The sequence below is a fragment of the Vitis vinifera genome, chromosome 17 (assembly GCF_030704535.1).
Source record: "Vitis vinifera cultivar Pinot Noir 40024 chromosome 17, ASM3070453v1".
Taxonomy (NCBI): Eukaryota; Viridiplantae; Streptophyta; class Magnoliopsida; order Vitales; family Vitaceae; genus Vitis; species Vitis vinifera.
The window spans coordinates 8,690,831-8,716,804 of record NC_081821.1 but is presented as its reverse complement, the minus strand read 5'-3'; the positions used below and the strand labels follow the sequence as shown (position 1 = coordinate 8,716,804).

Below are 25,974 nucleotides of genomic sequence, written 5' to 3'. Positions count from 1 at the left end.
AGGCTGGGGAATCTAGTATTGGAGGCCGTGACCAACTTGAAGGAGTCTGAGCATTGTACAATTTAAGAATGGCTTCAACAGAGCCACCACAGTCTTTGAAGAGATCAGATTCCTCGTTAACAAGAGAAGAAATTCCTCCTGATATTGAGAGTGACGTTAATGGAGATGAAGTGGTCAACTCTCTTCTCCCCATCAATTTTGTTACATCTATGTGAAGCAGAAAGCATCTTTTATCTGGATGAAGTTGCAAGCTATCCAAGAAGCTTGAATTTAGCGAAGTCTATTGCACCATCTTTCCCATGTGCATGCAATCCACATGCATGGCCATCTCCGTGTACATGTGACCAGTTCTTGTTCCCAGCCTTGGTATCCTCAGTACCTGGCAGTCTTCACACAACTTGTCCAAACCCTGACACCCCAGAAGAAGACATCTCTGATTCCTCTCTCCCAACCATTTGATTCTCCATTCAGAATGTTTCCTCCAAATACAATTTTGTCAAGGTGAATGTACGGATGGGCGACAATGCTGATCACTACTATAGCCTCTCCAGATTTCTGCTTAGCTGAATGTTGACTGTCACTAAGATCCCTTATCACGTGGCCATTAAAATTCTCTTGAACTCGAAAAGCTGCCCATAGATGACAGCATTCTGTATGTCCTCCAATTTGATCTGGAAACTAATCCATTTAAAGTGTTGTATTTGTTGCTGCCTAATGGAGGACTCAGCTATGGCAGGAATGAATTTGGTAACCTGGGCGAGTTCTATGGGAGAAGATGGGGCTCTAATGGAGCGCAGATTGCATCCCAAAGGTGGGAACTGATGCTAGCTATGAGGAATTGCTTAGGAAGACCACTGAGTACAATAAAAAACTAGAGTTCTGGGAAGAAGAGATTACCAGGTTAATTTTGTGAGCTCAAAAGGAATGATTCTGCGACTGGGATTCTGCAAGCTCGGCTTGAGTCAGCATAGAGAGAGATTGGGATGCAGGGGGATAATCTTGAATTGGAGTAAACACAAGGGTGAGAGCTGCAAAACCAGACAATTGAAGCACTCTTCTGCTGCATGGGAATAGGGGTGAAGCGACTTACAGACTCCTGGAGAATGAGCAGCAGCACAGGGATTCTGATATGGAAATGCACATGCCTGCCTACCCACGAGCCCCACTCCACCATTGCCACCTTTGGTGCACCATTCTTAAGTCATCCTTCCTTCCTCTTGGTGTGTTTTTCCTATCTTGGTGAGAATTTACAGGTTTTTAAATTGAATTTTCAAAACTATTTTCGACTGAAATAAACCCAATTTTAAATGTTCATCTTTAGACTATTTTAGGCACTAAAATCCCGATTTTTATAAACATTGCTGTCATATTTCCCCCCGGCAAGCACATTTCACATTTTTTTTTATGTAGTTTTTCTTGATTTTCTCTATTTTTAATGCATAAATAAATTTTATGATTCCAAAAATAATGGAATTTATAGAATTAATTCATGTAAAAATAAATTGGGCCTTGATGGGCCCAACATCCATGACACTCCTTCCTCTAATTGCTTTGCTTGATTAATATTGATTGATTTTGTTTGTGATTGACATGAGATATTTTATACTTATATTATTTATTAACCTTGTTTTCCATAGAAGCACACTTTGACTTATTACTCAGGTACACTCCTTTCCTTCTTTACTCATTCGATTATCTTTTGATACATGCTTTGGTCGTAGTATATTTTGACTCTTGCTAGGTATCCATAAATTGATCAACCAATTGTCATAGTTGTCTTAGTTTTATTAATAGAGACCTGACTTGTAATGCTTAGAAAGGTGCTACGATTAGCCACTGTATCTTCCCAATAGGTAACTTGACCTCCGAATCTAACTCAGTTTTTACAAACCTATCTTTCCTTATTTTCCCTTTTAAAAAATAATAATAAGTAGCGATTCCAGTTTCTTATAAAATACAGTTTTTCACCTTAAATAAATATGAGTTTCGTCGTTGAGTGGGAATGCATGTGAAAAATGCGGATCCAACATTTATTAGTATTATCCTAGAAACTTCTTGATTCCACACTTTATAAATTTAAATATTATTAATATTAAATAATTATTGATTATTATTTTAAATATAGAAAAATATAATTATTATTTTTATGAATTTAACTACCAACTATAAAATATAAAATTAATATTTTTTAAATATGGAAAGTTCTGAAAGCTAGGAAGGAACTGGTTGTAGTTGAACTGTGAGTCTGTGACAGGGCCTCTGTAGTCATATGGCAAGGGCTTCTTTTTTCATTGTGGAGCTAACTAGGTCTTTGTCACAGCATTTAATTTCATATACATATCGATCGGCCAAGGATGCACATCAAGCGTTCATCTGTCCGTTAATTTACCAGCCCATTTTCAATCTTCTGTATTAGTATCCTCTGCTAAATGCTATCATGGCCATTTTCTTAAGAAATATGCCTTCTCATCATCTTTATTATTAGATAGTTGTAACTTCAAATCGCAAACTTCATCTGTGTTGAAGTACAACCTACTTGTTTGTTTGTATGAAAAAATCATGCGCATTACCTCTTGGTATCTAGTCATTTTCATTCTTGATTTTCACATAGTGGGACCTAAGACCCGGGGTATCACAGTGATATTATCTACACGATTGAGAATGGATCGTTATGTATTAATATAGGAAACAGGATTTTGCATACACTCAGGAAGAAAACCATCTTACTAGTAAATAATGGACTTATCAAGAACATTTCGGTTATCAAGAGAGCAGTCAAAGCTAGAGCTTATTTACAGGGTTTATTGGCTTTGAACAAATGCCTCGAGATAACAGCATGAAACCCTCTCAATCTTTCTCATGGATGAGTTTCATAATGCGAGATGATTTGGGTTCTGATTTATACTCAGGAGGAAGGGGTTTCCACCATTTAACAAAGGTGGAATTCTCCAGCAACACATCCTTGCCTAAAGATTCATCATCAATCCATTTAATTAGATTTTGCCCCAGTTGCAGAACCTTCTGCTTAATTTCTGGAGAGGATCCGTTGCTTCTAGTTTTAATGCGGAGGTCCTCTACCTCAGCCCAGAAACAGGATTCTGAGCGGGATCCAGATGGCTTCTTTTCAGCATGCTCGAGCCAATTTTGGATGTATCGATATCGTTTTGGTCGAGTCCCCTTTTTCACGTAGAACCCTGTCTCTTCATCCTTGGCGTGTCGATAAAAGTTGGCAATATCTAGAGGCTCAACCGTGCGGCGATAATCTGTTCCAAGTCGTATACAGTCATGGCTCTTCTCAAATTCATCCGGAAGTTTATACGCTTTTAACATTTCCATCATCTCGTCCCAGTAACCAGCTAGCACAAGCCTGCTCACATTAGCCTGGAAGCCATCTTCTTTTTCTTGGAGCTTGAAGGAATCATAGTAGCCCAGTCCGCAAGTCTCGGCCTTTTCCTTGTACTTACTCAGCTTTCTTAATTCACCTTCAATCTTTTGCTTATAATCATTAATGATCTTATCCTGGTTTCTTGACTTTAGCTTCTCCAACTCTCCTGTAGCTTGAAGGCATAGCATGGCTTGTGTGCTCTGCAATCCAAAACACTAGAACATCAGCTGAGATTTACATACATATATGGAAGCTAAAATTCTGTAGTTTGGCAGTAAGAAGAAAAAAAGAAGGCTCACCAGGCCGAGGTCATTCAAGGTCGTGTTGACTGTGGCTGGACTGCCATCAGAAGACACCGGAAGCTCTTCTAGATGATCTAGATAGACTACATTTTGCTTTCCTAAGCTCTTTTGTAGTTCCTTTTGGTAGGCCAAGTGTTCATTTAGGCCTTTTTTTTGCAGCCTCTGCATCTTCTTCTGGGCTCCACTGAGCACAGTAAAACAGTATCTGCAGTACTGCATTCGGGTTCCTTACGACAACCAGTTTTCCACTTCCACTGTAGAAGATGTAAGTTCCGAAAGGTCTATAAGGGCTGAGCTCAATGAAGTTCCTTAGAGTTTCCAGCGTCGGGATTCTGCATCCCATGAAATTGCAGGCATCATAGTTTGCAACCATGGATGCATTCCTCATCACGCTGGAATATAAACCTAAAGAAGAATCAGTGTGTTTTCTGAAGGATTCAGATCTGGGATTGAAGAAATCGAGAATTTTTTTGTGCTCAGTGGATGAAGGGCCAAGCATAATCCGAGGGATCACATCGTATCTCATAACAAAATGAATGAAGTGGTCGGACCATTTCTCCCGCCTGACAGCATGACCGAAGATCCGATCACCGATGAGGGGGGATCCGAAAGTGACGCAGTGGGGTGGACTCTGATTGGGCTCTGACTTCTCCAAGAGGTATAGAGTTGCCAGGATGGCCACCGGAGCACCCGACGAGTAGCCGGTGAAAACAACTTGCTTCTTCTTTGCAATTACTTTTTTCACCTGAAAAATCCAACCCCAACATCCACATTTTGAATTCTGGAGATTGTTTTTCATATATCTATGCATAAGTTGAATTGAAGTACCTTTTTGGCAAGTGATGAATGGATGGCATTGAATCGCTGGAGAAACGACCCATTGACCAGAGCGACTCCGTCATCGCCTAAACTTTTAAGCGAAGGAAAGTTACAAGTACCCATCTTCGTTTCTCCAAAAGGTGGCTGCGCACACCAATCATCGGGAAGCCAAGATCCAGCAAATGCAAAAACAGTAACTGTTGAGGCCTCGCGTCCCTAGTGATCCACGTAGTTTCCAAATGGATGGATGCACGATCTCAACCAATATAGATTCCTGGTTCAGTCGTTCCTGCAAAAGACGTTCGGATAGGGTGTCCGAACGCACCCTCCGATGGTTTTGTTAGCCATGGTTCAGAGAGATAAATCAGTTGGCCTTTTACTAGGTATAGAAAGCTTACCTTCCTCTTTGTGTGAAGGTTCATATATATATCGTATCAGGAGCTTTGTTTCCCTCTTTAATGGTAGGGAGATATTTTGGCTTGTCATGATGCCTCTAGGTGGTGGCAGGGCCATCATCACTCATAGGGCGGCTGACAGAGATCGTGGGAGGCGCCGCAGTTGTCAGAGATCGTGGGAAGTGACTTGCCATCACTTCATTCCTGTCATCTCACTCTGCAAGTGGCGGAACGTGGGCCATGGCAGGCTGTTGTGATGACGTGCAAGATTTGCTCACTTCAGTCAAAGATCCGGATGAACATATCCGGATAGTATATGTCAATCGTCCGGATGCGATATGTCGGTCGTCCGGATGTTATGTTTGTGAGTGTTGTGTGCCTCTCCTTGAGGGAGTCCGGATAAGAGAGCGCGCCACGTGTACTCTTGGGGAAATCCGGATGAAGCTGATCCAGATAGAAATGCGTGCCACGTGTCATCAGGGAATGTGTGCCACGTGGCATTAGGGGGAGGGGTCCCTACAATGCCCCCTTTTTAACTTGCCTATTTTGCCTGAGCAAAATGGGCGGGTTAAAAAATAATTGGTGCTTTTGAAACTGAGGTTACTTTTTGCTTGATTGGACCACGTGGCGAGCGGGGGCGAAGAGACAGAAAAACATTTATGATGAGCCTTCGACTCTGGGTATTCCCAGGCAGCGTGTCGGTTGGAATAATGGTGCAGCTGAACGTTTAAAATACCGAGAGGCTTGTCTCGCTATAAATAGCAGACTGTTCCTTCCTTTTGCATTTTTCCTTCTGCGTTTTTTCTGCTAGTGCTTTCTCTTCTACCTTCTGCATACCGTCGTTCTTGAGGGAAGCTCTAGGGTTTTCTGCTGGCAACGTTCGCGTTGTGACGGTGATTGCAGTGCGGTTTCAACTCTATTTTTCTAGTTTACACTCGGTACGTGCGCTTACCTTTGGCTTTTCTTCGTTGTGTTTGCTTTTGTGGTTTTGCTGTTGGGCAAGTTGCTTTGCGACTGGAAGTTTGGTATTTTGGTTGCTAGGGCTTTTTTGGGGGGTTTTGACTGTGTTTAGGATTTCTGTTGCCCCCCTGTGTCTTTTGTGGGCCATTGACTCTGCTTTGGGTTAGATTTTGTGGGGTTGGATTGCTGTTTTTGACTGTTGGTCTTCTTTCATGCAGATTCCATTTCAACCCTAGGCTAAAAAATGTCTGCGAATAAGGAAGCTACCTCATCTGGCTCGTCCAGCGATGCTCATGAGAAATCTGTGGATAAGCTGAGTGCAAAGGAATTCTGCGAACGTTTCTGTATCCCAAATGGCGTGCTCGTGGAGCTGATGGATGAGGAGGCAGTGTCTACTGAGAAAGCTGAAGACAATGCCATCATTTTTACAAAGGAGCAGTTCAACGCTGGGCTCCGGTTCCCGTTCCCGTCACTGTTCAAGGAATTCCTTCATTTCACACAGATCCCACCAGCCTACATCCACCCCAATATAGTCCGGGTGCTAATGGGATGCAGCGTTCTCAGCCTGCTTTTCAACTTGGACCTCTCGCTGCTGGAGGTTCTTTTTGTCTACTCCCTCAAGAAGAGGAAGAATGATATTTTTAGCATGGCTGCCCACCTGCCCTCCCTTCAACTGGTGACTGAGTTACCGGATTCAACGAAGGGAGGAGCCAAGGGACATGTGTTGGTCCGGGGTGCTTGGGATGGTCTTCTGGAGCATCCGGAGAGGCCATTTTCCCCAAACCGTTCGTTAGTGCTTCCGGGTAAGTCAGGTTGCGGGTCTTGTCCGGCATTCATTTTGTTGTACTGCTTGAGAGGGTTATCATTTGACTTAATATCTTTGTTCATTGATAATGCAGGTCCGGACAAGAGGGGTCGCATAGTCGAGTGGGTAGAAAAAGCGTCGTTCGCCCTGCTGAACAAGTTATTTGAGATTTCCACCGCCAAGAGGCATCATGAGACGCTGCTCACTGCGCGAAACCTGTTAGCCGTTGTCCGGGAGTCCCAGGCGTATATCACCAATATTCTCCCTAGGAGGCTGCCAAAAAAGGTAGTGCCTGGGGAGCATTACATTTTGAAAGACCTTCCTTTCTATAAGGAGGTGCAAAAGGTAGACGCTCAGAAACGCCGAGCACTCCTTGACGATCGAGAGGGGAAGAGGAAAGAGGGAACTCTACGGAAGGCTCCTAGGAAAAAACGCTCCGCACCCTCCCTTCCTGCTGGAGCTCCAGCAAAAGAGAAGAATAAGAGAAAGCTGGTTCTTAATAATAAGGGGAAAGAAATAAAACCTCCAACTCCTCCGAAGGAGTTGGTAATTCCCCCTCGACTTATGTGAAGGAAGTAACAATAAGAGAGCCGGAACATCCCGTCCCGCCCTCTGTTTCAAGCGGTCCCGGACATCTCACGGGTCTGAACCACTCAGGGCCTTCAATGTCAGTGGCGGGCCGCCTGGCTCTTTTGGTTGAAGAAGCTACTTCAATAAATCAACTCGGCTCTCCCCATCCGAATGGGGACGCAGCTGAGGCTTCTTGTGCTGCAGCATTGCCTCCGACGGCATCCCCAATGGAGGAAATGGGGGCAGAGAGTCAAAGTTTGTCTCCTTGCGGGCCAAGCCCCCTTGCCCTTGTGCCGGTGAAGGGGCCAGCTAGAAGAAGGTTGCGTCCAGCGCGAGACCTAAAGTCTGGCCTCATCGGGCGGCTTCAGGATCGGTTCTTGGAAACCATCTAAGCCAGCTGCTCGTCCGTCCAGGATGATCATCCGGAGGAGAGCGAGGCGGAGATGGCAGCAGAGAACCCACCTGCCCCGGTGGTGGTTCCGGATGGGGATTCACTCGGAGCAACCCAGCCGGCCGAGACTGATGGGGCCCCAGACCCAGAGGAGGAGTCACTCTCCAATGCTTCATCAGGGGGGAATCCAGTTGATGATGCAGCTTGCATCTCTGCTAGCGCTTTTAGCTACGCAGAGTTGGAAGAGAAGCTGAAACGGATTCCACCCGGCTCAGACGTTGTCATGCCTTCAGCGAAAATGTTCGAAGTGGTGGAAACGGTATAGTTTCACTTCTTGATTTTTCTTGCCATACTGATGTGTTTGTGGCATGGTTTGTAACTTTGCTCTTCTTGCTTGTGTGTTTTTCTGTAGCTGGTGAGCGGTCTTCGCGGCATGGTCCAACAACATGATCTCTTCTCTGACCTGCTGCGGACCGCTGATTATATGAAGGCCTTCGCCTCTCAGCGTAGAAATAGTGAAGAGGAGCTGCGTTTGAGACTGGAGCAGGCTGAGACCAGTTTATCCGCCGCTCGAGATGAGAACGAAGGCCTCCTGATGGAGCTAGCTGAGGCAAAGAGCCGGGAGGAATCCATGGATGCCCGCCTGCTTGAGGCGGAAAATGAGATGACCCTTCTGAGGGGTGAGGTGAGGCAACTCCGGACGGAGGTTTCCATCGAGAAAAAACAAAGAGAAGATTTGCAGTTGCGTTTATCAGCGCAAAAAGAAGAGTTGGAGGCTGAGTTTGCTGCAGAAAGGGAGGAACTTGAAGCGGACTACCAAAAGCAAGTAGACGACATGTACTTCTTCAGCTATCGCTGTTATATGAAGAAACATGATATCAAGCGGGATGTCCTTTCGATTCCTCCGGGTGAGGAAGAGAAGTTGCGCAGCAAGCCTGCTCAATGAGAGCTTTTCTTTTTGTAATAATTTTTGTATTGCTATCTTCTCGTTGTATTTTGTAGTCCGGAGGACCCTTTGTATACAAAATTCATAAGTATCAATAAAACATACTTATTCATATTGTACTTGCCTCTTTCTTTCTATGCTTTGTAGTCCGGATAACTTTTTGCATACAACTTCGCAAGTAAGACATACTTATCCATATTGTATTTGTATCTTTCCTTCACTGGTAATACTATTTTAAATTATACACATTCCATGGTCTGAGTAATGGAGTTCCATCTAGCTTTTGTAGATGATAAGCTCCACTTTCACTTGTATTAGATATTATATAGGGGCCTTCCTAGTTGGCTTGGAATTTTCCCGCCCCTGTCTTAGCAGTATTTTCGAAAACTTTTCTAAGGACCAGCGTACCCTTTTTGAAGTTTCTGGACCTTACTTTGCGATTGTAATGAGCGGATGCCCTTTGTTAATAGTCTGCCATCCGAATGGATGCAATTTCTCTTACTTCGTCTGCCCAGTCCAAATTTCTTCCTAACTCCTCATTTGCATCATCCTGCGTTCCTGCCTCGGTCCGGATAGTGGGTAGTCCTATTTCAGTAGGAATGATTGCGTCCATACCGTATGTGAGGGCAAAGGGAGTGTTTCCTATAGGGCGTCCGGGTGTGGTTCGATAAGCCCATAGGACTCCGGGTAGCTCCTCCACCCACTTTCCTTTTGCTTGCTCGAGCCTTTTCTTTAAAGCCATGAATAACGTTTTGTTTGTGGCTTCTGCTTGCCCATTACTTTGAGGATAACGCGGTGTGGAGTATGAATTCCGGATGTTCAGTTCCGAACAGAAATTTCGGAAGGCGATGCTATCAAACTGTGGACCATTGTTAGCTATAATGGTTTGGGGGATTCCGAAGTGGCAGATGATGTTTTTTCATACAAATTTGGTGACATCTTTGTCTTTGATGCTAGCGTATGCTTCAGCTTCTACCCATTTACTAAAGTAATCCGTGGCGACAAGTAGGAATTTCTTCTAGGCAGGTGTGGCTGGGAGGGGTCCCACTATGTCCATGCCCCACTGCGCGAAGGGCCAGGGGCCTGAAATTGGTTTCAATGTCTCCGATGGCATATGCGGAATGGGGGCATGCCTTTGACATTTGTCACATTTTTTGACATAGGCTGCCGCATCCTTCTTCATTGTGGGCCAGTAATATCCTTGCGAATGGGCTCTATGCGCCAGAGATCGTCCTCCAGAATGATTTCCACATACTCCCTCGTGCAATTCAGTTAACACATATAAGGCCTCTGAATGACTTAGGCACCGAAGGTAGGGACCTGTGAAGGATCGCTTGTACAGGTGCTCCCCAATCAAGGTGAAACGGGCGGCTTGCACCTGGATCTTGTGTGCCTGCTTGGGATCCTCAGGTAGAGTGCCTGTCCGGAGGTACCCTATAATGTCGTTCGTCCACTCTTGGTCGTCTGCCTGTTTTGCCTCAATGGTGTTGCAAGTGGAAGCTTCCGCGATAGAAGGGTTGGTTTGCACATGTATAGGCAACAATATGGCTTCTTTGATGGGGAGGGAGGCAGCTATGCCTGCCAAGGCGTCGGCGCGCCTATTTTCAGTTCGTCTGATCTTTTCGATCGTTCACTCGGTGAATCGTTGTAAGGTGTCCCTTACTTTAGTTAGATATCGCGCCATGTGTGCATCCTTAGCTTCATACTCGTTCTGGACGTGTCTTACCACAAGTTGGGAATCACTATACACACGGAGTTTGGAGACGGATAGAGCCAGGGCGAGGTCCAATCCGAATAGGATGGCTTCATATTCTGCTTCATTGTTTGAGGCGGGGAACCCTAGCCAAATGGATTGCTCCAAATGTTCCCCCGTTGGTGATTGCAGCAGGAGCCCTACACAGGATCCGGATGATCATGAGGCTCCATCGACCCGCAAAGTCCACCACTCTTTTTCACTTGATTCCTTGTGTTGGATAGGCTTTCGGGAGTATTCCAGCACGAAGTCAGCCATGACTTGGCCTTTCATGGACAGCCTGGGTTGGAACTCAATTCCATATTCGCTTAACTCTATGGCCTATTGAAGCATTCTTTCGGTTAGGTCCGGTTTGTGCAGAATGTTGCGAAAGGGCTGGTCAGTTAGCATGACCACCGGGTGTGCTTGGAAGTAGAGGCGGAGTTTCTGGGCAGCACTGCGAAGAACTAAGGCTGTTAGCTTCATTTTTTAATACCTGGTTTCTACGTCCGCCAATGCCCTACTGACATAGTAGATAGGTTTCTGCTCCTTGGGTGAGGGGCAGCGGAATAGAACAGCGCTGATCGCCCACTCTGATACAGCTAGGTACATGTACAATTTTTCACCAGTGATGCGGCTGCTCAGGATGGGCGGTTGCATGAGGCAATGTTTAATTTTTTGAAAAGCGTTTTGACAATTGTCTGTCCACCCGTTGGCTCCAGCTTTTCGTATTGCCAAGAAGAATGGTCGCAGCTCATTAGTGAATCGGGCTATAAAACGCCCAAGCGCGACAAGCTTGCCTGTGAGGCGTTGTAATTCCTTTTTGTTCTTGGGGGGTGGTGTGTCCATGACCGTTTTCACTTGATCCTGGCTAACCTCTATCCCCCTTTGGCTGACCATAAATCCCAGGAATTTGCTAGCACTTACGCTAAAGGCGCATTTGGAAGGGTTTAGCTTCATGCCATACTTCCTTAAGAGGTGGAAAACTTCTTGCAAGTGGAAGACATGCTCCTCTCGGGTTTTGCTTTTGACCACGATATCGTCAATATATACTTCTACTGTGCGGCCGACCAGAGATTTGAAGATCTTTGTCATCAGTCTCTAATAAGTGGCGCCAGCGTTTTTGAGTCCGAATGGCATGACTTTATAGCAATAGAGACCATGTGGTGTTATGAAGGCTATTTTTTCTTCATCATTCGGGGACATGGGGATTTGGTGGTATCCGGAGAAGGCGTCCAAGAAAGAGAGCATCCCTTGCCCAGTAGTGGAATCGACAATTTGATCTATCTGTGGCAAAGGAAAACTGTCTTTTGGACATGCATTATTGAGGTTGGTGTAATCGACGCACACCCGTCATTTGCCTTCTTTTTTGGGTACCACTACTACATTTGCTAACCAGTCTAGGTAATCCACTTTTCTGATGAATCCAGCTTCTAGCAACTTGTCAATCTCATTCTGGATAATTTTTTGTCTGTCTGGGTGAAAACGCCTAACCCTCTACCGGATGGGTCTGGCTGTTGGTAAGACGTTGAGTCTATGAGAGGTAATGGAGGGATGAATTCCTTTCATATCAGAATGTGCCCATACGAAGACGTCATGGTTTTGTCTGAGGGCGTTCTGCATATTCTGGGTCTCTTCTGGTGTCAGGAGGGAACTGATATTCGTAAGGTGAGTACCTTCTTCTGAAATTTGGATTGTTTGCAAGGGATCCGCTGCCGGGGGATCTTTGTCCGCCGGACCCAATAATTGTTATTAGTCACGTGCAAGGCTGGACTCAGGGAGGGATGCATCCTCCTGGCTGGTCCTTGCTTCTCGTGCTATTTGGTAGCATATAGGTCAATTTGCCTATCTTTGGTAAGGAAACTTACCATTTGGTGATATGTAGAGGGGATGGCTTTCATGTAGTGTAGCCATGTGCGCCCCAATATGACATTGAAGGGTGATAAATCTTGTACCACCGAAAATTGTATGTTGAGAGTGACTGGGCCAGCTTGGACCGATAGTACAATGTCTCCCAATGACGTAGTTGACGACCCGTTGAATTCGGATAGGATTCGCCCAGGGTTTTCGAGGCCTGTGAGACTATGTCCCATGTGGCTAATGACCGATGCTTGTACAAGATCGGCTGAGCTGTCTGGGTCGACCAGGATGCGCCTCACGTCGAAGTCTCCTATCTCTAGGGACAGGATGAGGGCGTCGCGGTGCGGATGCAATATCTGGGTGGGGTGTACTGGTGGAAAAATGATTGTCCCATCTTTGGGGTGGGGGCCCCCTCCAGATATCCCAGGCCGGATGGAGTTGATACATTCGCGTACCGATGCGGCCCTGTGGACCCTCACCCGATCCACCGGACCGACGCGACTCGCTTTTAAAAGAAAAGAAAGAAATGAAAAAGTTGGTGTTTTCCAGTTTTGAAAAACCCGCCCCCGATGAGGAACGGTGTTGTTTGGAATCGCCACTTACTTTTTATTTTTGTTTTTAAAATGGGGAAAATTAAATAAGAACAAAAACCCCTAATGACCCCAGTATGGAAAAAACGGTCTACAAAAACTAGATTCTGGGTCCGGGGATCAGGTTACCCGTTGGGAAGGTACCTCATGCGAGGTAGCACCCCTCTAGGCCCGAAACTCGGTCTCTACTAATGAATTGGGTATGTGGGAGCATATAGGTCAAAGGTCAAATGAAACCTAGGCTAAATAGATGACATGAATCACACAATCCTAATTGGTATTTGGCATGCATATGAATTCAACCAACTAAAATAATGGGTGCGTACCTGTGGTCCCTAGCCAAGCGCTGCATAAAAGGTCGATAAACACATAACAAACATTCAAGATTAAGCACCATGCATGCATATGATTCAACAATCAAAACCAACGATCCGTACCTGTAGTCCCTAGCCATGTGCTACAGCAGAGGGTGAGTCAGTCACGCAACATGTATTCAAAATCAAGCATCAAAGATTGTGCCAAAAAGGAAGATATCTGGTTGAAATGAGGTAAGGGACTCCCCAAATGTCATACAAATCGAACTAGATTCATCTAGACCACACCACCCATAACTTCAAAATTGCCCATACTAACTGAAATCAAACACTGACTTAAACCTTCAAGATGGCTCACAAGTGCCCTATAGAAAATGGGTTTGAGCCCCAATAGATAAGGGCTCGAAAAATGCCAAAATCGAGGGCTACCTAAAGTCCTCCAGTAGAACAGGTTGAACTCGTTCTCAACTAGTACAACCTATTGAGAAGAATTCCCAAATTTTTCTAGAAAACTCCTAAATGAGTGAGGATTCAAACAAAAGAAACGACACTCAATCCCGAGCCCGGATGAGTGAGAACCAGACAAAGAAAGGCAGGTGTTCCTCATGGCTGACAGAGGCAGCTAGTTATGGTGCTGAACCGGTTGATAAAAAATCTCAAATTCGGTTAGAAAGTTCCTAAGTGATTAAGGAAGCAAACAAAAGAAACGGTTCTCAATTCCGAGCCCGGATGAGTGAGAACCAGACAAAGAAAGGCAGGTGTTCCTCATGGCTGACAGAGGCTGCCAGTTATGGTGCTGAACCAGTTGAACCGGTTCCCAATTGGTTCATCCGATTGATAAAAAATCCAAAATTCGGTCAGAAAGTTCCTAAGTGATTAAGGAAGCAAACAAAAGAAACGGTTCTCAATTCCGAGCTCGGATGAGTGAGAACCGGACAAAGAAAGGCAGGTGTTCCTCATGGCTGACAGAGGTAGCCAGCTATTGTGCTAAACCAGTTGAACCGGTTCCCAACCGATTCAGTCGATTGATAAAAAATCCCAAATTCGGTCAAAAAGTTCCTAAGTGATTAAGGAAGCAAACAAAAGAAATGGTTCTCAATTCCGAGCCCGGATGAGTGAGAACCAGACAAAGAAAGGCAGGTGTTCCTCATGGCTGACAGAGGCTGCCAGCTATGGTGCTGAACCGGTTCCCAACCGGTTCAGCCGGTTGATAAAAAACCCCAAATTCGATCAGAAAGTTTCTAAGTGATTAATGAAGCAAAAAAAAGAAACGGTTCTCAATTCCGAGCTTGGATGAGTGAGAACCAGACAAAGAAAGGTAGGTGTTCTTCATGGCTGACATAGGCAACCAGCTATTGTGCTGAACCGGTTGAACCGGTTCCCAACTGGTTCAGCCGGTTGATAAAAAACCCCAAATTCGGTCATAAAGTTCCTAAATGATTAATAACCAATCAACAACAATCATGTGTGGCCTTTATTATCCACACCCAAGCAATACAATCTTCATATCAAATGGAAGAAAAGATAATGAGGAAGGAGAAAAAGCATATGAAGACGAGGAAGATAAACTGTAAGTAAAGAAAATTCAGCATGCTTACCTCAGAATCTCCACCAAATATGATCCGTGTATTCAGATGATGACTTCCAAAACTGAGATGCTGTCACTCTCCTCTTAAAAAAAATCACAGTGCTGAAGCTTTCTCCCACGCTCTCAACTCAGAAGATGCTACTGACCTTTTGTTTTTCTCACCAGCAAAATTTCCCTTCTCCAAAATGTCCCCTCCTATCCTTTGCTCTCCTATCCTCTCACCTTTTATACTCATACCCCTCTTAGCATTTGAGCCTCCTAGATTCCTTCCCCTTCAACACCGAAATCCCCTTCATCAGCATGGGAACCACACCCCTCATTACTTCTCTTAAACTTACGAGGCCAGCTCACTCCTTCAGTTTTCAGCTTGCTTCACCACCAAGAATCCATATGGATTCGTAGTGGCCTACAAGGAACCCAAACCAAGGCCCAAAATGGACCCACAACATTGCCCAAAACCGATCTGGAGCTTACGGGCCTGAGCCATGTAGGATTTAGGCCTCAAAATTACTAGAATTAGTGTTTTACCTCAGCTGACTCAATGAACCGGCTGAACCGGCTGAACCGGCCGAACCGGATGCCAACTGGTCAAACCGATGGAAAAAAATTCTGAAAATTTGACAGAATGTTCCTAGTAGAGTAAGGAATCCATTAAAAAAAACGGTGCATGATTCCAAGTTCGGAAGAGGGAGATATGATCAAAACAATTACCAAAAATCAGTGTTCTACACCGGCTGACTCGATGAACCGGCTGAACCGGCTGCCAACCAGCAGACCGGTTGCGAAAAAAAATCTGAAAATTTTACAGAATGTTCCTGGAAGAATAAGAAATCCATAAAAAGAAACGGTTCTTGATTCCGAGTTTGGATGAGGGAGATACGATCAAAACAAGCCCGAGTGCTCCGAACCTCAACATGCCCCTATAAACTCCAACTAAGCTAAAACATCGAGATGACCCCACTTCCTTCCTATAGTGTGATGTGAACGACTAGGAAAATGGCCATGGTGACCCTCCAAAATGAACCACATATGCACCACAATGGACCACAGACAAACCCACACGAGGCTCGGACACCGACTAAGCCCAAAAGGGGCCCTAGTGGTGCCATATGCGAACGATGGGTGGATGTGACACCTGAAGAATAAATGCCAGTGTCGATGGACAAAATTGAGGGTCTACAGGCCCGCAACAACTTTTGTCTTTTTCATTTGGAGTCATACTCCTCGTCAGATGGACCTCCGTTAATATAGTTTATAACGACTTTGGGGGTGGCTGGGGCCCTGGGGGCTCCAGTGTTGTGGTTTTGAGAAGCGTTTTTACCTCCGGCATCTGAGGGGAGGTATTGTTTTAAGTGTCCCGCTCTTATGAGCTTTTCGACCAAATAATGGAGGCACCTGCATTCTTCCGTTGTGTGACCATGCTCCTTGTGGAAGGCACATTTTTTGCTATGATCTCTTTTGGATGGGTCCGTTCCGAGGGGTCTAGGCCACCTGAAGTCGGACATGCCTTGGATCATAGGGAGAAGTTTCTCATATGATATGGAGAGAGGCGTGAGGGGCGGTCTTTCCGGGCGACCTGGCCCTTCCTGCCTTCGATCGGACGGCCTTGGCCGGTCCGGAAGTTTGACACTTCTATCCGCGCCACTTCTAGATGCCTGTCCAGCAACCAAGACTTGTTGGGTGGTTGCTCGTACGTCATCTTCGAGCATTGAGTATTTGTTTGCATGTCTGAACAAGTCGTCCATCGTTGTTGGAAGCTTTTTAGCAAGTGATTCGAAAAATGGAGTGCCTGGACAGATGCCTCGCTTGAAGATCTGCAGGACAGCATCCATACTGTAAGCCTCTACCTGAAGTACGGCTTGACCAAACCGTTTCACGAACTCCCTTAAGGATTTGTTATCTTGCATTTTTATGTTTCGTAGAGTGTTGATGTTCTGTTTATGTCGAGCGGAGCATAAGTATTGTCCCACGAAAGCCTCCAATAAGTCCCTGAAATTGTCAACAGAATTTGGAGGTAGGCGATGAAACCATGAGAGGGCCTGCCCTTGTAGGCTAGCGGGAAATACTTTGCATAGCAACGCGTCGTTGCCTATATCGAGAGTCATGAGCTGTCGATAATGCATGATATGATCGAAGGGGTCGTTGGACCCATCGTATGTGGAGAATTTGGGTACGAGGAATCCCCTTGGGGGCTCGTAATGAATGATATGAGAGTAGAAAGGCGTGGAGAGCATGTTGTCCAGTCTTTTGCTGATGGAGCCAATAGGTGGCTCATTTGGGAGGTTTCTCCCAGATTGTCGTACCACTAGGTGTGGTTGAACGTTATGCACCATAGGGGTGACCATGGGGTCACGATGTGGGAGAACGTTTTGCACCATAGGGGTGACCATAGGGTCAGGGTGCGCTTCCCAGGCTGTGGCTGCTAGTGGCCTTGGCCTCCTATGCTCCTGTGGGCCTAGTCTTGCGCGCATCGAGTTTGACAACTGGGGCCTTTTGTTGCGTTGTCTTTTTGCTGAAAAATGAGTAGAGTCTGAGTTTTCCTCACAGGGAGCTCAGTGCATGGGAGTGTGTGGCTCATGTGGCTTAACGTTGCTGGTTTTTGGGATGGCTCTTACTGTCCCAGGGTATATTGACTCTGGTTCCGGCCTTGAGTTTGCCATCTGGCCTCTCGAACGCTGGCGACGGGGAGGCCCCGTCGATGAAGCTTGGATGCGTAGCACCGCGTTTTCTTCTCTTAACCTTTCTGTCTCCCAGAGGAGAGTTTGCAGTTGTCGTTCGCTTGCCAACTGTCTTCTTTCGATGGCTTGTCGCCATTCAGAATGATCTTCCTCTCCCTTACCAGATGAGCGACTTCGGGAAGGTGTGACCATGTTTGCCGGTGACTGAATCAGCGATGTTCCCACAGACAGCGCCAATGTTGAGGCCTCGCGTCCCTGGTGATCCACGTAGTTGCCAAATGGATGGACGCACGATCTCAACCAATATAGATTCCTGGTTTAGTCGTTCTTACAAAAGACGTTCGGACAGGGTGTCCGGACGCACCCTCCGATGGTTTTGTTAGCCATGGTTCAGAGAGATAAATCAGTTGGCCTTTTACTAGGTATAGAAACCTTACCTTCCTCTTTGTGTGAAGGTTCATATATATATATCGTATAAGGAGCTTTGTTTCCCTCTTTAATGGTAGGGAGATATTTTGGCTTGTCATGATGTCTCTAGGTGGTGGTAGGGCCATCATCACTCATAGGGCGGCTGACAGAGATCGTGGGAGGCGCCGCAGCTGTCAAAGATCGTGGGAAGTGACTTGCCATCACTTCATTCCTGTCATCTCACTCTGCAAGTGGCGGAACGTGAGCCATGGCAGGCTGTTGTGATGACGTGCAAGACTTGCTCACTTCAGTCAATGATCCGGATGAACATATCCAAAAATTATATGTCGGTTGTCCGGATGTTATGTTTGTGAGTGTTGTGTGCCTCTCCTTGAGGGAGTCCGGATAGGAGAGCGCGCCATGTGTACTCTTGGGGAAATCCGGATGAAGCTGATCTGGTTAGAAATGCGTGCCACGTGTCATCAAGGGGAGGGGTCCCTACAGTAACGGGTAAACCTTTCTTGCGGAGAAATGGCTCACCAGTGCAATCGTGGGCTTTCATGGCTAGAGAAGCCAATACATTAATGACTTCGTCACTCAACCCAATACGATCTCCAAGTGTTTCTCCCATATTCTCTATGCAAATTTTATCTTTGTGTGTGTGATTTGAAGTTGTGACGCTGCAGCTTGATTTATAACCAGTGGGCAAGACAGTGAGTGGTTTATTGCCCATTTCGGATCACTGCGGGAATGGAATCATATTCCGCTGGATTGGAGTTGCCCGGAAATGACAATGGAGAGAGGCCCACACGCTTTTGACGACAGTCGGAGGAGCTATGTCCCACTTTTTCATTTTTAAAAATTAGTTATATGCCTTGAGATCAAACCCCAACAACTTTTTAATTCCCACCTTTCCACTTACACGCGTCATTTCGTATTTGACGGTTTGTGTTATCGTCGTGTAAAAGCTCAAACGTCTTCCTACTAATTTCAAAAGTGTGACGTGTTCGTCAAAATATTATTTTTAAGTAAATTTGGTTTCATTTACAATTATTTCACTTTCAAAATCTTCACCCATTTATCATGTACCGATTACGATTGCAATTATATATATATAATTTTCTTTATTTTTCGATTCTTCCTTTATCTCTATGGATTCTCTTCATTATTGGTTTTTCAAAATTTTTCCTTCATGAAAAATAATGCATTCAATTAACTATTGAAATGCTTAAGAATTCTGATTGATTATTTTACTGATCAATTTTTTTTGCTTCAATTCATGAATGAAATTACAAATATAAAGATTATTCTTTTCTTATGGTACAAGAACCTTGATTTTCGTTTTCAGGAAGAAAAATAGAAAAAACTTTGAGAAATGATTTTCTTTTAGAAAGAAAAATATATTCTTTCTTTTGTTTTTAGGGAAAGAAGAAATATATTTTTCACTTTCTGGTTTTGAGAGAGAGAAAAAAAAAGTTTTTTGAGGGAGAGTACTCAAAAAGAGAGGGTTTCCACGGAGAAAAATAATTTTTTTTTACAATAGTGGCAGTTTTTAGGTCAGGTCGGATCAGCCCACTTGAGCACCCAAACCCAATTCCAACACCCGTTCTAACTTTCAAACCCTTTTCAATTTCTATCTCTTGATTATTTTATTTTATTTTTGGATTGGATTTTCATTTTGTTTTTTTGGTGTTATATTATGAATCTATCAAGTATATTTATTTATTTGTGTTGGGATATGGTAAAACGATTCATTCCTTTTTTTTTTGCTTTTATGTCAATGCTTGATTTCACAAGCAAAAAAATATACCAACAATTAGAGGTATCTTCTTTGTGTTAGTGTGATCGAGCTACTCATTATTATCAATGGGAACTTTTAAAGGTATTTTTTTTTAATTGTAATATAAATTTTGGATGGTGTTGAATTATTTATTTATTTATTAGCATGCAAGTGGATTAGATCTATTATTTTTCCACATTTTGAAGATGCTGAATCTTCATTGCCTAAAACCATTGTTGTGGATCCAATTTTTTTTTTTTTTTTTTGGCTAAAAAGAAAGAAATTTGGGAGAATTGTTGAGTGTTTTCCATTTGAAATATGAATTGTTTTTGTCACGCTCAAAACCCACTCCAAGGGCATGACGGTCATTTCACACCTCAAATCCAAAGGCTCAAAGTGGAAACAACACAAACATCCTATTGTAACTGGAAATTTACCAATTACCAAATTCCTGTTCAGAGTAGTAGGATCAAATTCTAAAATCTCCAAGTATCAACTTTAAAAAAAAAATTAATACATCAACCGAAGTGTTATTGTCCAAATAACTTCAAACTCAAAATAATTCAAACAAGAATTAAGTTTTAACCTTTCAACAATGTCTAAGATAAAGAAAGTTTAAACAAATATCCTAATAAAGCCAAATTTCCCTCCTAACGGTCACTCCTTGCCCAAAATGAGGTTATCGGAAAGATTATCAACAAAGGAGGATGAGCTCAAAGCTCAATAAGGAACATTAATACAGTTTTATTTGATAAAACATTTTCAATCATGCTTGTAAATAGGAGGTATAATATATACTTATTTTCATAAAAACTTTTGAGTTCAAAATACTAATACATTCAAACTTTTCAACAAAACTTTCTCATATCCATTTCAAAACAATTTCTCATCAAAACCAAATCAAATATATTCAAAATATCTTTACTTTGATTGTCAAATAACAAATGGTGCCCAATTAAGTGGGACTTCACAAATGAGGGACTAGTTTCAAATTTGTTCCATTTAAGGTGAATAAAACCAAAAGTCAGCAATTATAACCTGTTGACTAAGGTCATAAGGTCAACTATTATAACCCATTGACTATGACCTTAAGGTCAACTATTATAACCCGTCTAGTAGGGTCGAAAATGTCAACAATTATAACCCATTGATTAGGGTCATATAATCCAGAGTCGAACACTTTATTTCATTAATTCAAACTTACAAAACAAAATATCATATCTCCTCAATTTTTCGTTTTTCATAAACAAATAAAATTCTCAAATATACATTCCATACAAAACACATATTTGATTCATGCGTAAAGATAAAAATAATATTTTTATATATTCCAAAATACAATATAAAAATAAAATTATTTTCTTTTATAAAAATCTGCATTAATTTCCCCTACCTTTAAAAAACGCTCAAAACTTTGAATTATTTAGCTTAACGAATTTACTCCTCACCTAACATAATATTATACACAATTATCTAAACGTAAAAATTTGACAATCTTAAAATATTTAGTATTAGGGATCCTAATTAATTTCTCATGCTAATATTATTACTACCCAATATTATTTTCAACTTCTTAAACAATACTAATATGATTTAATGAATTTCCAAATTTTTTATAAACTCATATTTCTTCCAAATCTTATTCTAACCATTTATTTCTTTTGTATACTTAAACTAAATTAAAACTTTTATTAAAACCAATTACTATTATTATTACTATATTTTTCGATACCCGACAACATCCAAACAGCCCTACTGTACGTCACTCACAAACATCCAAATCACACAATTCTTACTATTATTATTATTATTATTGTTATTATGATTATTATTATTATTATTATTATTATTAATATCATTATTATCATTATTCTTATTAATCCCAATGTCCCCTCTTACTTAACAAAATACCTCATATACTTTTAACAACTCCAACAACCCCACCAACTCTACTCATTATTATTATTATTATTTTAATTTATTCCACTACCATCCTTTGCCTCTCATGGTTACATATTATTATTTTTTTTTGTCACCCCAACATAGTGCCTCAAATCCAAAATCCAAAAATATGCAATTCTTCTTCTTATTATTTTCCAATCCCTTAAGCCACATATAATCATATATTTATTTGCTCATTTAATTTTTAAAATTTCATTGTTTAGATCATTCATCTAAAAAAAATTTCGAATTTCCCTATTTTCATCAATGAAACAACCTATATTCATAATTTCAATTTTTTTATCTTAAAATAAATTAACTAAACTAACCCTAATCTAAATTAAAATTTTCTAAAGAGTATCTAATGTGCTCAAAACTAACTAACGAATATAATATATTAATTCAGGGTTAGAATCTTACCTGAAAAAATTTGAACTTCAAACTCTAGACTTTCAAACCTTGAGCCCTATGTTCTCCAATTCACTGATTTTTGGTTAATAGAGTTTTCTGAATAAAGAAGACAAAAGGAAAATCTAATTTATACCAAGGATTATTAATTGTAAAAGGACTCTTTTACCTTTAATGTGTTTAATTGATTGATTAATTAATTTATAATTCACTATTTTGCCCTTAAAGTTTATTTTGGGGTGTTACATCCTCACCTCCTTAACAAAAGTTTAGTCCTCTAAACTTGACATACATAAATCTTCAAATAATGAGGATGTTTTTCTCTTATCTCCTTTTTTGATTCCTAAATGACCTCTTGAATACTAAGATTGCATCATTAAACCTTTATCAACTTGGCAATAATAGATTGTAATTTTTTTTTTTTTTATCACGCACTACATAAGCATAAAACCCTTAATTACCTTTCCTAAGCAAGAAACTAGCCCATAAAGCTAAGATCATACACAATGGTCTAATCACATGTTTCCCTCAAAACTAAATGCATATTAGCTAGGAATGTGGATAGTCACCCTTTTTACCAAAATAATTAATATAGACATAGAAGGAAACTAACCAATCCATCTCCAAAATCACATCAAAATCATAATGTCAAGAAGTATTAAGTCCACTAACATCTCCATATAACTAGTCATCATAAGATAACCTCTAAACATAATATTATCCACAATAGAATGTCCCATAGGAAAAACAACAGTCAAATCAAAGTTTAGGCTATCAACAAGCATACCTAACAAACCAACAAAAGATATTGAAACATAGATTGTGTTGAGTTTAGGTCAATCAAGGCTCTAACAATAAATTGCAAAGGGAAAGTTGTGTTTGCAGGCTGCTATTAGGAAGATATATGGTTTTGGAAACCCACATAAATGAAATATGAGATGTGCCTGTTAATGGGAAAAATATTATATTTCTCATGTACTATATACTGTTTAGGTTTCCATTTCCAAAATTGCCCTTTAATGTTTCCCTGTCAGCAGCCACCGATGTCCATGTCAGCAGGTAGGTGCGTAATTTAATAAACACCAAAATTTGAAACTTGAAGTTATCAAATCTGAAACCCACAAAACACCCGACCCGATAAACATTTGAAAGTTGCGAAACTCTTTCTGTCACTTCCTCTCATTTTGCCTTAACCCGATCTAAAAAAATTCCCATTTTCATAGCTTGTTTGATACACGAAGGTAGACAACTGATCTGTTTATTGATGTCCTGACCAGGCGATGGATACCCATATTCCCAAAGCCGTCTTCGTTTGATTTTGGCCTAAACCTATCATGTCTCTTTTCACGAGTTGACCACCCAAACTTGATAGGCATCTTCCAAAAACCTTCAACAAAGCCAAAGTTGAGGCATATCTTCATATTTCTTCATCAAAGGTTGAATTTTTTTAAGGTTTTTGGAAACCGAAATGGAGTTTCCTCTTACTGTGGCTTAATCAATCATAGGTGAGTTTTAAGGATTCATTTGGATGTTGAGAAAATATTGGGGCCGAAGGTGTTATATTTTGGGGTTTGTTGTATTTTGATTAATTTTCGCATGAATGAAGATGAGACAAAATTTGTTTTGGTTAAAGAAATTTTCAGATGGATCCATATCTTTTTAAATCGGTTTCTTTCTGAATTCAAAGCCACCCAGTTTTCCTTTTTTTTTTTTTGGATTTATTTTTTCAATTTATTTTGCTTATTTTTTTTGTTTCTGTTTCGGGGAATATGTTGATATGGATTCTCTTTCTGTTTCTATTCATATCCATATGAGTTTAGTGTGAAATCAAATTGTGATGCAGGATTTTGATGTACAGAGAAGGGTCAGGGTAATAAGGTTTGATTTGGGTAATACAGGCTTGCAATTATTTATCATGACTTTATTTTCTATTTGCTTCTTTTGTTTGTTTGCATGATTCGAATCAATCCAAAATCCAAAAGATCTTCTTAGGTTTTAAATTTTGTCTTTGTTTGTTATTTGTTCTTTTTAAATTTTAATGATGATTCAAATTCAATTCCTATTTAATCATATACTTGTCCTTTTAAGCCTTCTAGTTATTGGATAAGAAGTGGAGATGGGGGTTGTATATGATTCCTGTGAGAAAGTGAATACTAACTGATGAAGAAATGAATGATTTTGAAGATAAATAATATTTAATTGTTTCTTATTGTAGCTTATGATGTTTTTTCCAGTTGTGAATTTGATAGGAATTGTGATTTCCCTTTTTGTGGCACTGTTTTCCAATTACCACTATTACTGTTAACAAGGAACATATTTTATTTTCTTGATTCATTAGCTATGTGGAAATGCAATTAAAAAAATTACTAAGATGCATAAGTTTCCAATTTGATTGTGCTTAGGATTATCATTGTATTTTTTTTGTTTATAACAATCAGATTTGTGTAAATGAAAATATATTAAAGAAAAAAAGGTTGATTTGAGAACCTGTTAGGTACTTGCTGTTTGAATTTGACAAAATTAATTGATTTGGAAGGTTAATGAAAGTGTTACATGCCTATAACTTAGGTTTACTTGTAGTTTGAAAGGGTTATATGTGGGGTGGAGTTGAGGTTAGCAGGCTCTCCTATTTGACGAAGTGGCATTTATGTGGGGGCATAGGGGTTGTACTATTGTTAATTGGTGTTGCTTATGCAAAAGGATGAGGATGAGTACTTCGTGAATTATATTCTTCTACGTTGTATGGTAGACTAGCCTCTTTAGTCACTAGTTTTTTTCCTTGTCTTGTGTTTCTTGTGTTCTGCCTTGATTGAATAAAGAGTTTTCTATGGTTTTGGAAAGGAATTTCTGTGGGAAAGAAAAGAAGTAATGTTATTATGTTTGTGTGTGTGTGTGCACAGACATATAAAGAGGAAACCTTTGGATATCTACTTCACTTTGTGTTTTCGGTGTATTTGGAAAAAGGAACATGAGAACCTTTTTTTTTTATGTAGAGCTCCATGTGGTAAAACTTAGTGATGTGTTCCTTAAAGCTTGGTATTTATGCTCTTTAGATACCCATGGGGAAGAAATGGTATCTTTCATGGATTTCCTGAATTCAGTGTTATGAGTCAAGTGCCAATGGTGATACTATTTTCTGCATGCATATTCCTTTTGTGTTCTGTCTCTTTATTTTTCAGCCCATGTCAGGTGGCTCTTTATGTACTTCTTCTCCAGTAGGGTTCAGCCCTTAGGCTCACGCTTTTCAATATTTCAAAAGTGAGAAAAAAATTAAAGAGGTCCTGCTTTGACAAGGGCTACTTGAGCAAATGATGAAATAATTTTTCTCACATTTTCCTTTATCTCATTTTAGCATGAACTTAATTCAATTACTAGAAGTAAACTTTGTTTCCTACTTTTCAGTCATATGGTAAAAACATTGGATGTGAAATACATACACTTCAACATTATAATCTCAACAAATTTTCACATGTACATCAATAGTTCATTAATTTTTGTATGTCAACTCTTTTTAAAGGTTGGCTTAATCAGTTAAATGTCTAATTGACCTTTGGCATATCTACTATTAAGTAGCTTCTATGCTCGCCTTTTCTACTATTTGACCAACACCCTTTGCTCAGACTTATGATTGCTTCACCACATAGCCCATTGCTAGACAGAGCTTTACATTTACTATGGAAGCTGAATTCCAAACTAAGGATCTTTTCATGGAGATGTCTACATTTTAAAGTCATTGCTAGGTGGATTAAAATGCTTCATCATCTTAGAGTATCTTCATTGTTGATGTCAGGCCTATAGAAGTTGTTACTTACATACAACGGAATGATCTAAAAATGTGTTTAAGGAGCACTAATAGTGCTACTGATGCTCTAAAGTTGCGAATGTGTGCATCAATATGAAGCAATCATGGTTCTTCTTAGTTATTTATTTTTTTGTTTAATGTTGGATATTTGAGATTAATTGTAAGCAAGTTTTCTTTACACATTGATTCGTGCCCGATTGGTGTTCCAATTGATTCAACTCAATTGATGTGCTTTGATCTCAATCCTCAGACGGGAGTAATCAACAAAATTTATAAACCTATTTCACCATATACCGGGGT

General features: G+C 41.3%; 3 protein-coding genes across 3 annotated transcripts; all 3 read right to left on the bottom strand.

Annotated features, from left to right (window-relative positions):
* Window positions 1–2,701: 2,701 nt before the first annotated feature.
* LOC104882294 (protein EDS1) lies at window positions 2,702–4,697 on the bottom strand. Its single transcript, XM_010664931.3, has 3 exons — window positions 4,516–4,697; window positions 3,685–4,432; window positions 2,702–3,585 (listed from the first exon to the last, which is right to left on the bottom strand). The coding sequence occupies exons 1-2, from the start codon at window positions 4,627–4,629 to the stop codon at window positions 3,824–3,826; spliced, it is 723 nt and encodes a 240-aa protein (XP_010663233.3). The 5' UTR covers window positions 4,630–4,697; the 3' UTR covers window positions 2,702–3,585; window positions 3,685–3,823.
* Window positions 2,848–3,573, bottom strand: LOC109121402 (protein EDS1). Its single transcript, XM_019226407.1, has one exon. The coding sequence runs from the start codon at window positions 3,571–3,573 to the stop codon at window positions 2,848–2,850; it is 726 nt and encodes a 241-aa protein (XP_019081952.1).
* An 11,165-nt stretch (window positions 4,698–15,862) lies between the features above and the next one.
* On the bottom strand, window positions 15,863–16,564 carry LOC132252767 (uncharacterized). Its single transcript, XM_059733960.1, has one exon. It carries the CDS (start codon window positions 16,562–16,564, stop codon window positions 15,863–15,865), a length of 702 nt encoding a protein of 233 aa, XP_059589943.1.
* Window positions 16,565–25,974: the final 9,410 nt, after the last annotated feature.

Coding starts and splice junctions, on each gene's coding strand:
- LOC109121402 (XM_019226407.1), bottom strand. CDS start 3,573: ATGCTATGCCTTCAAGCTACAGGAGAGTTGGAGAAGCTAAAGTCAAGA.
- LOC104882294 (XM_010664931.3), bottom strand. CDS start 4,629: ATGGGTACTTGTAACTTTCCTTCGCTTAAAAGTTTAGGCGATGACGGA. Junction 4,433..4,515: donor ATTCATCACTTGCCAAAAAG/GTACTTCAATTC, acceptor TGGATTTTTCAG/GTGAAAAAAGTAATTGCAAA.
- LOC132252767 (XM_059733960.1), bottom strand. CDS start 16,564: ATGCAAGATAACAAATCCTTAAGGGAGTTCGTGAAACGGTTTGGTCAA.